This window comes from Nanorana parkeri, unplaced genomic scaffold (assembly GCF_000935625.1).
Source record: "Nanorana parkeri isolate BGI_ZX_2015 unplaced genomic scaffold, ASM93562v1 scaffold24, whole genome shotgun sequence".
NCBI lineage: Eukaryota > Metazoa > Chordata > Amphibia > Anura > Dicroglossidae > Nanorana > Nanorana parkeri.
The window spans coordinates 1,991,449-2,006,016 of NW_017306292.1; the positions used below are offsets into that span (position 1 = coordinate 1,991,449).

Sequence of the window (14,568 nt, forward strand, 5' to 3'; positions counted from 1 at the left end):
TGTTCTGACTATGCTGGCATCTCTCCTGCTGTTTTGTCCTCATTTCAGACATACTTTATGTTAAGATCAGGGACAAATACCGTCACAGTTAACACTGCCTGCCGCTACATGGCGTTAGCCGGGGCCCCGAAAGTTCTGCGACGGGACCCATGATTTGTACTTACGCCCATGATCAGTTTTATACTAGATATGAACACCGTCTTTCCCAACATAAGGTTAATGAAAGATTGTATGGTAATGAGGGGAAGCTCAGTCTATCCCTACTCTTTCTATGGGAACAGACAAAGTTTCCCGTCACTTGGAAATCGAGAGAGAAGCTACAAAGGCCACCTACACAGACACAACTAAAAGCTAAGAAATAGATTTTGAAAAATTATTTTTCGGGTTGCTATGTGAATAGGTTTATGTATAAAGTCACTTGCACTCCAATAGAATTTCAAGTCAAAAACGGTTTATTGACTCGATTGCGATCACATCATATAGCGACGTTTCGGAACATCAGTTTCTTCTTCAGGCAAACAGAATCAAGTCAATAAACCGTTTTTGACTTGAAATTCTATTGGAGTGCAAGTGACTTTATACATACACTTATCTTGGATTGCAGAGGCATCTGCAGTCACTTTGGCACCCACAGGTATTATTTGGTCAGGAGTGCGATTTCGGGCTATGTGAATAGGAACACAAGGGGGGATTTTCTCAAATTTGACTGCAAAAGTGGACATACAATTTAAAGTATAACTAGAGGCAAAACATTTTGTTTGGACAGAGTAGTGAGGGGTTATAACAACTGTTTTGTGGTTTTATGTATCCTAGTCAGGCAGATACACTCTCTCAAAAGGTCCCTCTAAGGCTGGGCACACACCTTACAACCATCGCAAGACTTTTGTCTTGCGATGGTTGTAAGGTACTTAAAAAAAACGTACGATCTGCCTATCTTGCATAGGCAGATTGCACTTGCAATGATCGCAAGCCACGGCTTCCGATGACCGCAATGCCGAACGGGCAGTGTGCCCTTGCGCACACCGGCCCGTACGGCTTTTATCGTACGGACATGCCACAAACCCGCCGAACATCGCACGATGCTCGGCGGGTTTTCAAACATGTCCATAAGTTAAGTCGTACGACCTTACAGTAGTAGAGGTCGCACGGCTTCCACACACCTTACGATAATCGTACGATCGCGGGATTTCCCACGATTATCGTAAGGTGTGTGGGGACCTTAACTGTGCTGATCATTAATGTCATCAGGAATGAAAGCGGGTAAATGCAAGTTTTGAGTTCCTGTGACAACGGTCCTACATTGGAAAAATATCCTCTCACTTCCTGCTGAGTCTACAAGACAGGAAGTGAAGAAAAATCTCTCTAATGATAGAGCCGTTTTAATCCTCCCCTACTCTAAAAAAAAAATTTTTTAAATGCTTGGTTCTAGATATACAGTAATACCTTGATTCACGAACGCTTCTGTTGGCGAGCAATTAGGTTCGCAAACAGAAACTTCGGCAAAATGTTACTTACGTTCGCAAACTCCACATCGGGTGACGAACACGACCGCGGCCATCTTTCCTGCTCTGACACGTGGTCGTGGCTTCCTCTAGTCGAGATCGCAGTCGCAGACAGACCTGTGCACACTTGCTGTGAAGCTTTTTAGCACATACAGTATTTGATTTGGTTCGCGACCAGAATTGAAGAACGAATTAAGTTTGTGAACCGAGGTACCACTGTACTTTAACTATAAAAACCAGAGCAAATTACTTTAAAGGAGCTGTCCTTCACAGCCAATCAGATTCACTGGTTAACGTTTCCAGCACAAGCAAACGCATTAAAAAGCAGTACATACTGTAAGTACTACTGCACGTACTAATTCACATTCTTTGGTGATCAAGCCACCTTTCCTGTGATATACAGTGGGTGGAATTAATAAAAACTCAATCAGTTTTTGCTGTTATATTCACCTTCAATATTCAACTTTCCCTGCAGTACTTTTCTGCAGTAAGATTTCCCCAGAATCATTCAACCTACTTCCTCAGAGCCCAGGTCGCCCTGGACCCACCCCTGACTGTTATTCGACAATAAAAGGAGCAACAGAACACTAATGAGCTCATGTCCCTGTCACTCTGCTTGCTTTCTTCTCCCATCAGTAAGCTTCTTGTCAGCACATGATCGCTCACACTCCCACTCTGCTATACAAAGACTGCAAAAGACTGATACCAGGTCAAATTCATGCACTTACAATGCTTGCATTTAAAAATACATTTATTGATGTATTTGTAATTTGTGTTTTTATATCTGCCTAGAGTTCATAATGAACTTAGCTTCAATGCATTCACCAATATTCACTTTGTGACTTTGAACGGTCCCTACTCCTTGAGAAACTCAACCCTATTGCACCTATCCAGCAAAGAGTGTCTACCTGCTCCTCTAACAGTGATAAAGTGGCTTCTAGTCATAGAAGGCTGCAATTCTACAGCAGAGGAGGAGATGGGAGACTGTGGAGATGATTTACAAAAAAAGAAAAGGTTGTACACTTGTCAAACTGAATGTTCAGTCAGTTTAGTACAAAAGGTGAAGCTGTGTAAATGTCAGTAAATCAATCACGTCCTAGCAAAAATCCTGCATTTCCTTCACATGACTAAGTATTCAAGTGAACACAAGGTCACTTTATTTACTAAACATTTGCTTTGCAAGTAAACATCCATTTAGCTAAGTGAACAATCCATTTTCCTTTAGTAAAACAGCCCTAGGATGTTGTTGTGATTACGTGTTCAACTAAGTGTGTACTATGTGTCTGTAGTAGATCCATGAACCCATCGCACTCCTAGGAATCAGTTGGGTGCCTTGGGGGGATGCCACTCGCTTCTTGGCAACCAATTATATAATTGAATGCTCAAGACGCTGTCAGCCGTCACAGTTTAAGACTTAAACTGTGGCTGCCGACAGAGTCTTCAGTGCCTGATGAAGTAATTGGTTGCCAGGAATCAGTAAGGTGCCTTCCAGGACGCCTGCTTGCTCCCTAGCAACCAATGATATAGTTGAACGCTGAGGGGCCATCTGCACGGCATACATTGTGGTCTCTCCCTTAGCCATGCAGCACAAGCCACTACCCTGTGAAAGCCACCCCACAGGACTATAGCAACGAATGACATCTCCGGTTGCTACAAGGCTGTTGGGTGATTTTCACAGGGGTAAGTAACATTTACATTTTACTGGGGTGCCTCAAGATTTTGGATACTCAGGCTGGGTTCCAGTGTGGGCTGCTGTGCTGTAACGGGGCTCTATCCATATGTGCATTGCATGTACAGCTCCCTTGCACATCCGGTAGAGGTCTCGGGAGCCAGTATGTGATGACACTCTGGTCTAGGCACCTCTACAGGGCATGTGATGAAACTCTAAGCAATGCACGTATGGATGGAGCTCCCTCACGGCCATAACACCAGCCCACCCCACTTCAAGCTGATATTTTGAATGCTGCTTTGTGCAGGAACTGACTGTGTTGTGCTAGGAAGAGGCTAAAGGAGCCTCTCACCTAGCAAAGAAGGCAAGTAGCGACCCACTGAACATGGGGTCGCGACCCACCAGTTGAGAACCAAGGCTTTAAAGTGTGCCATGACTCAAAAAAGGTTGAAAAACAATGATCTAAAACAAGAAACAATTTAAAAAAACAAAATTATTACAGCTTTTCTCAATAATTTAACCATGCCAATAGTTTATCAGGACTCATGCTTACCCATGCTATAGGAGTAAATAGTGCCTTCAACATGTTCATTAAAAAAAACAAAAAAAAAAAACGGCCCCTTGTGGCAAAAATTGATAAAGTATACATGGATTTCTAAGATTTCAAGTAGATGTGACATTATGTAGTTAGCCTTTCCCCACATGGCATATTTCACAGATAGATAGCAAACAAAAGTGGTTGTACTAACAAACTCACCGTTTACATTCTCTCATCCTCATGCTGATCTTTAGCAATCAATCACAGGCATTCATAGCAGTTCCTGGGAGAGAATGCTAGATACTGGCAACCAATTTGTTAAGAGGTGCTTTGAAAGCTGTTAAAGGTTTTCCTGCCAGAATGCGAATTGTATAAACCCGACAGTAAGTCAAGTAAGCTTTGTGTAGGTGTTCATGACTGGAGCCGTGTGACCAAGACAGCGTAGGGCAGTTTGCTCATGTCTACTGTCAATCTTACAGCAGACCGTTTCCAGGGAAGAATCCAAGGTCTTGCCCTGCATTTCATCAGACCATAGAATTGTCATCCTTGGAAAAACTCAGGCAGGAAATGTGTGGATGGCTTCATCAACTTTTTATATTTGCTACAATGAACCTCAAGTATAAAATCTTCTGTAAGGATATTTACTATTGTCTGCAGTAAGCAAGGTGGTGCACTGTCAGCCCATTCAAATTAGGACTGCCTTACCGCAACACACGTTAATATGCATGATGTAACGAACCTCAGTGCACCACACAGGTGTTAATAAGGCATTAAGATTTACCAATAAGATCCATAGCAACTAAGTTTAGTTGTTTTTTTGCAGTTATAATAGCTGGATTCTTTAGCCCGATCTTATGCTGCCCTGCCCCCGCTTTTCAGCTCTCCATAGCAATAGCAGAAAGACTACATAGCCCCATGTCCAGTTCCACCCACAGAGAGCAACATACGTGAGAAGGCCAGCACCTCTGCCAGGACCATAATTTAATCAAATGTCTTCAAATACCTTGCATCACAGGAATCAAGGCAGATATGTATCAATTTGCAGGCTTGATGTATAGCCAAAGGTCATATATAAATGTAATAATAATAGATACAGAAACAAAGCGCACTGTATAATGCAGATAAAACCACTTTAAATAAAAATTGAACTTATAATGGCGTGACTTAATAAGGGCATACCACCAGGTCAAATCATCGCAAGGAGCACCAGGTCATGCCAACAGATGCCAAGATGAAGGTCGACATTGGGAAAACAACAAAGCCAATCAAAGTTGGTACGGGAGGGGGACTGGAACTGTATACTGGATGGTGAAGTGCCCCCAGTACCGACATGTTTTGGGGCTGTTGCCCCTTCTTCGGTGACTGAAAGAGAACTCTGGAGAAGTGACACTGCACAAAAACATGAAAGTACTGTGGAGGAAACCTACCACCCATGATACAAGCCCAGTTCCCTCCAATTTTTAATTTTATATTTAATAATGTGGTTTTAGCTGCTCTATCCATTGCATTTTGTTCCTGTTTCTACTAGAACCATAATCTAAGCATATCTATAGCCTAAAGAAAATTACCTTTGAAATAACATGTTCAAATCAATATGAGATTGTGTTTACATATACTTAAATATGAAGCTCTGTGGACTTTTTACTTGTAGAGCAAAAAGTGTACTTATTTTAGTATGACAAGACCTTGATGTACCCCCAAAACCCATGTACCAAACAAACACTACACATAAAAGCTGCACTTTTTTTTCTTTCAGACAGATTCAGTAAAAAAAAAAAACCAAAAAAACCCACCAGTATGACACTATAAACTTGCCATTTTATTTACTTTGGCATGTTGGAGCATAATACAGTAATTCCAGCTGTAGCTTCTGACCCACACAGCATTTGTCTACTGTAATTAAACTCTTTCCAATAACTCCAATGAACAGATTCCACTTAGGGCTTGTCTAAAGTTTACAGGTGCATCTAAATACCATAATAATAAATGCACAAATGCATTGCATGAATATAGCCGAAATTCATTTCAAAGTAAAATCTTATAAAAGGAACAGTTGTATCTCGGTTATAGTTCACAGACTAGAAATGAAAAAGTTGTAGGTAGGGGCACCAGTCCCAGGGGTCCCACAATCAGTTTTGAAGTTTTTACATTTCAAGGTATGATTGGCTTCACTTGTCAATGTATCAACACTAAGAACAATCTCATTGCCTAACCACTTCAAACCTGCAATGTAAAAAAAAGATGGAGAATGCAACATATGACTTTTTTATACAGAAATACATCAACATTTTTTTTTTTTTAACATTGACAATTGTTATCTGGTTGGTTTGAGAAGCACAATTTCACAAATCATTACATTGGTGGCAAGCAGATAGGTAATCATGTCAAGAAACATGCAAGCAGAAACATACCTTTTCCCAGTGTACAATCTCCCAGGCACCATTTCTGAGAACTGGAGGAGGAGGAAAGAAAACTTTCTATCAGATCTATTACACAGTCCTCTAGTATTTGCACATGCAGCAGCCAAATCACAAAGACTTACCTATGACCACCTTCCAGGTAGATTTGCCTGAGAATCATGGGACTAAAAAACGGTCACTGACTGGTTAACCATTTTCCTTTTATTCAAAAATTCTTGTCTACCCATCAGGCAGAGCTGTTTGAAAAGTGGACATGCGCCATGTCATGTCTGAAACTCAAAAACTCTTGATACAATTACCTTCATTTATGTCCCCATTCTCACATGAGTGGTTTGCACCTCGAATGCCTAAGCGATAAAACATTTAACAGGAGGAAACCCATTATTTTCAATGGCCCGTTCACACCTGAGCATACTGTTGCTTGTAACAAAACGCCTGTAGCTTGATAAAGTACATGAGCTACTTTTGCAGCAGTCAAGTCAGTTTTGACCCTAATAGACTTCAAAGGGAGAGAGAAAAAAAAAAAGTACTTTTTCAAGCTTGTTTTGCCTATTTGCTAGCTTTGCATTGGCTACAAATAAAATAAAATGCTCAAGCCTAAAAGGCAAGTAAAAACATCTATAAACAAACACTCCATAGGAGCCAATAAGAGGAAGGTGGATTCTAGTTGAACAGAAGTGAAAGACCATCTGTGAGCTTTATCCCCCCAAAAGCATCCCTATGTTCACCAAGGGGAGTTTAGGGCTGCTTCAGGGGTCGGCATTATTTATTTGTTCATAAGCTTATCTGAAGTGGAAAAATGAAGCATGTGCCATGGTTGCTGCTGTGTTTTGAAAACTAACTTTCATTCAGCCCAGACAGTGCCGGAGCATTGCGCGGTTTACTTTTTTTTTTTTTAAAGAACTTTATTTACAAATGACATTTCATTCAGTACTAGAACCAATGTACAGTACAAGGCGGTTGTACCACATCGCACTACGCTGTGCTAAATAAAAAGCAGTGCATGCAGTACATTTGTCGGCACCCACCACTGCAACATGGTACAATAAACGGAGACGATTGAAAACAAGGCTATTGCCTTGTCATTACATGTGGTGTAAATCGGCCCTTACTTTGCCAACTGGAGTACACAGATGACGTGTCGCTCACCCTGCACCTCCTCCATTCAGAAAACACTTGCATTCTTAGCAGGAAATTGAAGCGGATCTGTGATTGGAGGAGTAGTGGAGATCTTGACGTTCATCTGCACCTTTCAAAACACAAGGCAAGAAGGCCTTGTGGTATTATTTTGGTCCATTCATGGAGAGGTCAAGCCCTACCACTGACCAAATGCAGGCATGCTTAGATTATTAGTTTTTCCACCAAGGCTGGAGCAAGCAGTTTCCACTTCTTTAGCCCCCGTTCACATTGAGCGGTTCGCAAATTGCGTGTATTTTGCGCGATATCGCGCAAATGCTTGCATTGAACAAGCTTGAATCGCGGCTAAATCCGCTCCAAAAAGGGTCCTGCTGTAGCGACGCATGACCCGCGACAGCAGGACCCTTTGCCCCATTGAGAAGTATTGGAGAGCGATATCGCGCGGTAAATTGCAGCGATATCGCGGGAATTACCGCGCGATAAATCGCTCAATGTGAACGGGGCCTTATAAGTGAACCAGAGTGATTTTATTTCCTTACTACATTGGTGGTGCAGTTTACATTTATTAAACATTTCTTTTTTGTACTCACAAATCCATGGGAATGATCAGAATTGTACTGTACAGGAGCGCATGCATGGGTCTGTCTATTCAGATTATTAACAAGAGGCTGGGCCATCTAGTCACCAATACCTCGCTCGATCATGGACAGATAAATGTAAGACTGGGATTGGGTTTGGAGATGCAGTTATACAAATTGTAACTACGCCAAAAGCACATTATTGCACGCATGTGCAAATGTGTACAATTACGAATATAATAATAACAAAAACAATAATAAAGTTAGTGCATGTGTATACACTTGTGCTCATAAGTTTACATACCCTGGCAGAATGTATGATTTCCTGCCCATTTTTCAGAGAATATGAATGATAAACACGAAAACCTTTCTGTCACTCATGGGTAGTGTTTGGCTGAAGCCATTTATTATCAACTGTGTTTACTCTTTTCCAATCATAATGACAACAGAAACTACCCAAATGACCCTGATCAAAAGTTTACCTACATACATACCCTGGTGATTTTGGCCTGCACACAGGTTGACACAAAAGGCGTGTGAATGGCTATTAAAGGGAACCATCCTCACCTGTGATCTGTTTGCGTGTATAGAAGGCCAATGTGTTTCTGGCCTCCTGACAGACCCTTGCATCCTTCATTCAGTGATGCACTGACGTGTCTGGATTCTGAGTCATGTGGAAAGCAAAATAAATGTCAGAGGACCTGCGGGAAAAAGTAATTGAACTGTAAAGAACAGGAAAGGGATATAAAAAGATATCCAAGGAATTGAGAATGCCAATCAGCAGTGTTCAAACTCTAATCAAGAAGTGGAACATGAGGGGTTCTGTTGAAACCAAACCACGGTCAGGTAGAGCAACTAAACTGTCAGCCACAACTGCCAGGAGAATTGTTTGGGATGCAAAGAAAAACCCACAAAGAACTTCAGGTGATATACAGGACACTCTGAAAACATGTGGTGTGGCTGTTGCAAGATGCACAATGAGGCACTTGAAGAAAGATGGGCTGCATGGTCGAGTCGCCATTACTACGCAAATGCCACAAAGTATCCCGCTTACAATACGCCAAACAGCACAGAGACAAACCTCAAACCTTCTGGCACAAAGTCATTTGGAGTGATGAGACCAACCACAACCATAAACGCTACATTTGGAGAGGAGTCAACAAGGCCTATGATGAAAAGTACACCATTCCTACTGTGAAACACGGGAGGTGGATCGCTGATGTTTTGGGGATGTGCAAGCTACAAAAGGCACAGGAAAGTTGGTCAGAATTGATGGCACGATGAATGCAGTATGTTATCAAAAGATACGGGACGACAATTTGCATGCATCAGCCCGGCAACTGCTCATGGGACGTACTTGGACATTCCAACATGACAATGATCCTAAACACAAGGCCAAGACGACCTGTCATTGGCTACAGCAGAATAAAGTGAAGATTCTGGAGTGGCCATCTCAGTCTCCTGACCTCATCATTGAGCCACTCTGGGGAGATCTCAAAACGTGCAGGTCATGCAAGACAGACCAAGAATTTAGAGGACCTGGAGGCTTTTTGCCAGGAAGAATGGGCAGCTTTACCATCCGAGACGATAAAGAGCCTTATCCACACATACCACAAAAGACTTCAAGCTGTCATTGATGTTAAAGGGGGCAACACACCGTATTAAGAACTGGGGTATGTAAACTTTTGATCAGGGTCATTTGGGTAGTTTCTGTTGTCATGATTGAAAAAAAGAGTAAACACCGTTGATTGATAATAAATGGCTTCAGCCAAACACTACCCATGAGTGACAGAAAGGTTTTCATTGTTATCATTCATATTCTCTGACAAATGGCCAGGAAATCATACATTCTGCCAGGGTATGTAAACTTATGAGCACAAGTGTAGGTGTAAAAGGATCCTAATCTTTCCACACTTGTCGCCATTTACTTATTTAGCCTGGAGACCTTTAACGGCTGCCAGCTAGAATACCCATAATGTAGTGGTAGAATATTTTAGTTTTTCTCTCAGTAGGGAAAAGCGGATGTGTCTGCATACCAGGAAGAGGGCAGCATCAGATTAAATGTCTTTTAAGCACCCTTCTGGATATGCTGCTTTCATAACAGGACTATTGCTGAATGCCAGCAGATTCCTTCCTTAAAAATGAAACTCTAGGTCAGCAACCTGTGGGTCGTGATCCAAAAGTGGGTCGCAACTCACTGTTGAGGGGGTCGCACCATCCACTTCTGCTGCGATAGGTGAGAGGCTCTTCAGCCTCCTCCTAGCGCAGCAGTGTCAGTCAGCGGGAGGACAGCCGAGGCTGTGAATATAAAAGTGCCGCTATACACACTCCCTGGCCGCTGCAGCGACATCTAGTGGCCGGGGAGGGTGTACAGCAGGGCTTTTCTATTCACAGCTGCTGCTGTCCTCCTGCCTCCCATACAATGTGAGCTCTGCAGGAGGCGGGCGTCTAAGCAGTACTGGGGCTGAGAAGGCTGCATGGAGACAGAGCAGGCAAGCAGGTAGCAGGGGCTGTGGAAGGCTTGTATTCTTGTGAGTGTGCTTCTATTTTTAGTCCCAAGTCCAGCGCCTTACTAATTCTGGAGTCCAGCGCTCTATTGGGGGTCACCACAACTTGGCAAATGTTACCAAGGGGTCCCAGCCCTAGAAAGGTTGAGGACCACTGCTCTAGGTGAGCTCACTGGAATCGCATCATAAAACTGTATTTGTAAAAAGATGACTGAAAAGGGGATTCATTTCATTGGCCTGTTTCTGGGTTATATATAGTTAATGTCTGAGCAAGCAAAATTGTGTTTTTTAGTATATTCCATAGAAACCAGTTTGAGATGTTTATAAAATGTTAGACTTTGCAAATTGGATCTCTTATCTCTGTTTTTGTCTTCTAGTCGTTTACTTTATATCCCCTCCAAGGTTGTCTCATGATCCTTACTATCATTAGTCCTGTAGTTTTGTATACGTGCATGGTTTTCATTGGTTTATGCGCCTCCATTCCTTTTTTGTTTCAAATATAACCTTTTGGTTTAACAATAAACCTTTGAATATAGAGTAAATACACAACTTGGTGTGACTATTTCAAAGTACAGGCAGTCCCTGGGTAACGAACAAGATAGGGTCTGTAGGTTTGTTCTTAAGTTGAATTTGTATGCAAGTTGGAACAGGTACCGCATTTTGCGTTCCATAAGACGCACCGGACCATAGGACGCAGGGAGGTCCGGTGCGCCTTATGGAGCACTCGACAGACCGTAGCTCCCGTCACAGCTTCTGTGACAGAAGCTGCAGTTAGTGACCACTGAGACAGGTGGCACTGTGATTACAGCGCCACGGTCTCAGTGATCACACAGAGCTGATGAAGAACGTCCGTTCTTCGTCTGCCCTATGGTGATCTCGATCACCGCTGCAGTTGCTCGATTTTATTACAAGTGATCTAATCATATCACTTGTATTAAACGAGCAGTGGCTCCTACTGTACATTTAGCTCTGCTTTAGCAGGGCTAAATGTACAAAAACTACTCGCCTGGCGCCCGAAACTGCATGTCGCTCCATAAGACTCCTTTTGGGGGGGAAAAAAGTGTCTTATGGAGCGAAAAATACGGTACATAGTTTAAGTATTAAAAAAAATGTTTTTAGTTTTGGATAGCATAGGGTAGGGTTAACCCCCTGTAAAGTTTGTTATGCCGTGTATGCCCCTGTTCAGAAGATTTCACCTCACTTTCTGTCCTGTGACAATTGGATTTAAAAAAAATGCGGTTGTAATGGAACAAGGATTGGTGATAAAGCTTCAGTGGAGACACCTTTTTCCCAAGATCACTCTTACAGGAGTGAATTTCCCTTCCTAGGGGTAGATTTCCTTTCACTTCCTGTTGTCCCAAGGACAGGAAGTGAGATTAAATCTTTCTAATGAGGATACAGACAGCAGTAAAAAAAACTCAGTGACCTGGAAGAAGAGGTGGGCACCCCTCGTCTAACAAGAGCCAACTTCCTGTAATGTACATACAGTACTACAAACCAGATCCAAAAAGGCGGGCACTCCTCGTGGGCACGAGCGTGGTAGCATTATAACTACCTTTGCTGTACAGTAATAGCCTCAGTTTGTAAGTAGAAGTCATATGTAAGTCGGATGTTTGTAACTCAGGGACTGCCTGTACTTGTCAAGCTGGCAGCAAGATTGAACCCAGGGAAACCTTAAAGAGAACGTCCTACCAGGAGACTGATTGTTTAAGTCCACTCAGTGTAACTTTCCTGAAACCCCAACAATGAAGGCCGACCAGATGGTTCCACAGTGCTAGAAATAACCAGACAACTAGGATATCACAAATGATAGACCTACCTTGAGTTTTTTTCTGGTTCACAAAATTGTCAGCTTTGTGTCGTTTCTGTAAAAAACAAAAATCAATGTTATTGACAGGACAGTCATCAGCCAAGGGCCATTCCCTCCATCGGAGGTCAGTTTTGTGGCATTTGATGTATTGCTGAACTAATGAACTCGCTTGTAACAGATTCTGGTTTGCAAGAATAAAGGCGGCAAAAAAGCAGGCTCTGCTTTTTATTAGCAATTAGTGCAGCACGCAGCTCCAAGCTCCACTGCTTTATTTAAAATATTTCACATACAGCTCACAATAAACAGTTTGCTTACACATTTCAGCCTCAAAACATAGCTAGGGATGTTTGCGGCTGAAACGCACAAGCGACCAGTCTAATGTGAACTGCATGTGATTTCAATCAAAGCAGTGGAGATTGGTGCAGTGGGCTGGGCTATTTGTTAACATACTTCTTTTTAATGGAGGCAGAGAGGTGCCTTGAAGTACACCAGCGTTTACTGTGAATCCTGTAACGTGCAGAGGTCAAGCAGGTACATATTTTACTCTCATTTGCTTTTTGCAGTGCTAAACTGCTCCTTCACAAAAAAAGTTTCACCCAACTCAGCTGCCTACAAAGAAAGAGAGGAAAGAATTATTTTAAAAAATAGGAAGCGGATTGCCTTCTAGTGCTGCCCCTCCTATCCCAGCCCCACCTCTATTGTACTGGCGATTAGAAGGAGCTAATAGAAAGTCATATTTAGGTAATTACACTAGTTGCTTTTGAAAATACACTTAAAAGGATAACTATACTTTCACAGAAGGTGCCTTGCTCCTATGACCTAAGAACGCTACCCCTCCCTGTCCTAGAAGAATACTTATCTGCCTAACACGGCATGCCGCAACGTTGACAAACTGCGGCCGAAACCTTTTTCCCTGTCACACCTACAGTTAATACTGCAGCCGTATTAAAGGTTGGTTATCAATCTGTCTCCAGGTTATGGGCAATGAAACAGAGTACTGATGAGGTCATCACCCTGCTCTTTCCTCCTGTAAGCATGTTCAAACTGCTGATGACATTGTACCCACTTCAAGCATAGGTCCTGCACTGTAGAAGATAATATCAGGAAGTTTGGATACTTATGTAAAAACAACCATATTTTACTTACGGTAATACACAACAAATGGGGTGGTCTTTCATATGAAAAAAGTCTCATCAGAACATTCGATAATGCCAGAGACTTGATGAATGTCGTTCAAAATTTGTTTCATTTTAAAATTGGATTTTGGAATTAAAAAAAAAAAAAAAAAAGTTTCTCGAACAAAAACCACATTCATGGTTAGAATTATGTTCATTCAAGAGAAATTCCCATCCTGCTCCTCGTTTTTTGTCACTACAGTGGAAATCGGTCATCAGTTTAACCTCAAACTATAGAAAAGCGAAGGAACATTGTGACAACCAAATTCTTCTAGTGTATGGCCAGCTTAAACGGACATTAAAGTCAAAAGGTATTAAAGCTGTTGCAAATGCAGATTCAATCACTTACAAGGAATGCTGCTCCTTGACGTTTAGAAGTTTGTTTCCTGCAGAATCAGCTGCTCCCCTGAGCACTGCCCCCGATATTTTGTTTTAGGGTGACTCCTTTCCCTCACTATGGAGCCACCCTTGTGTGTGCAAGTAAGCTCCCCTGCCTCCGTTCCTCCCTTCTTCAACCTCCAAGGTAGTAGATGGACAGCTGCTGGAGACTTCTGTCCCTTGTGATCTTGTACAAGACAGGAAGTTCAGAGAAGCCAAGCAGACAGAGTTGGAGCCGAATGGAAACATGATGACATGAAGTGCTTGGACAAAATTTTAAAGAACTACTTTGCTGTGCAATGTATATTTTTTTGATCTGGATTCATTATTGAAAAACAGTTTAAAACTATTTGATTGGAAGGGCTGGTTTGTAAACTGCAGAGATATTTGTATTGTTCATATCCAATTAAAGCTTTTTCTTCTTGCTCTCCAGCAGTTGGATCAAATTTTCCCAATACGTATCTTGTCTCAGTCTTCCTACCCAGAACACACAAGCCATTGCTCACACCCCTCCTAATTCTTGAAAAGTGTCAGGTCCCTGTCTGCTGAGATGTTCTGTATGGATTCTGAGCAGTAACAGTGCTGCCGGTGGGCAATGCACATAAACTCGACAGACAACTTTAAGCTTTATATCCCAAATGTATAGCTCTACTGCTTCACAAGAGACAAAAGGTAAAACATAAGGGATAAGGGAAGAGGGCAGAGGGGGAGAGAGAAGTAGGGGGAGAGTAGAGTATTACAGGAGACCTCTACCATATTTTATTGCACAACACCTCCCGCAGGACACCCAATCCTATTATTATTAAAACTGCTAAAAAGAGAGGACGGGAGAGGGAGGGGGAGGGGGAGGGGGA

The 14,568-nt window shown here is 42.3% G+C and overlaps 1 protein-coding gene across 2 annotated transcripts in view; it reads right to left on the minus strand.

Annotated features, from left to right (window-relative positions):
• Positions 1-14,568, minus strand: part of ATP8A1 (ATPase phospholipid transporting 8A1) — a 221,380-nt gene that overhangs the window by 132,310 nt on the left and 74,502 nt on the right. For both annotated transcript variants that reach the window (XM_018564825.1, XM_018564824.1), the window contains exons 6-7: positions 12,171-12,216; positions 6,121-6,161 (exon numbers count right to left, since the gene is read on the minus strand). In XM_018564825.1, the coding sequence (XP_018420327.1) occupies positions 6,121-6,161; positions 12,171-12,216 (87 nt within the window). The remainder of the gene's footprint in view (positions 1-6,120; positions 6,162-12,170; positions 12,217-14,568) is intronic.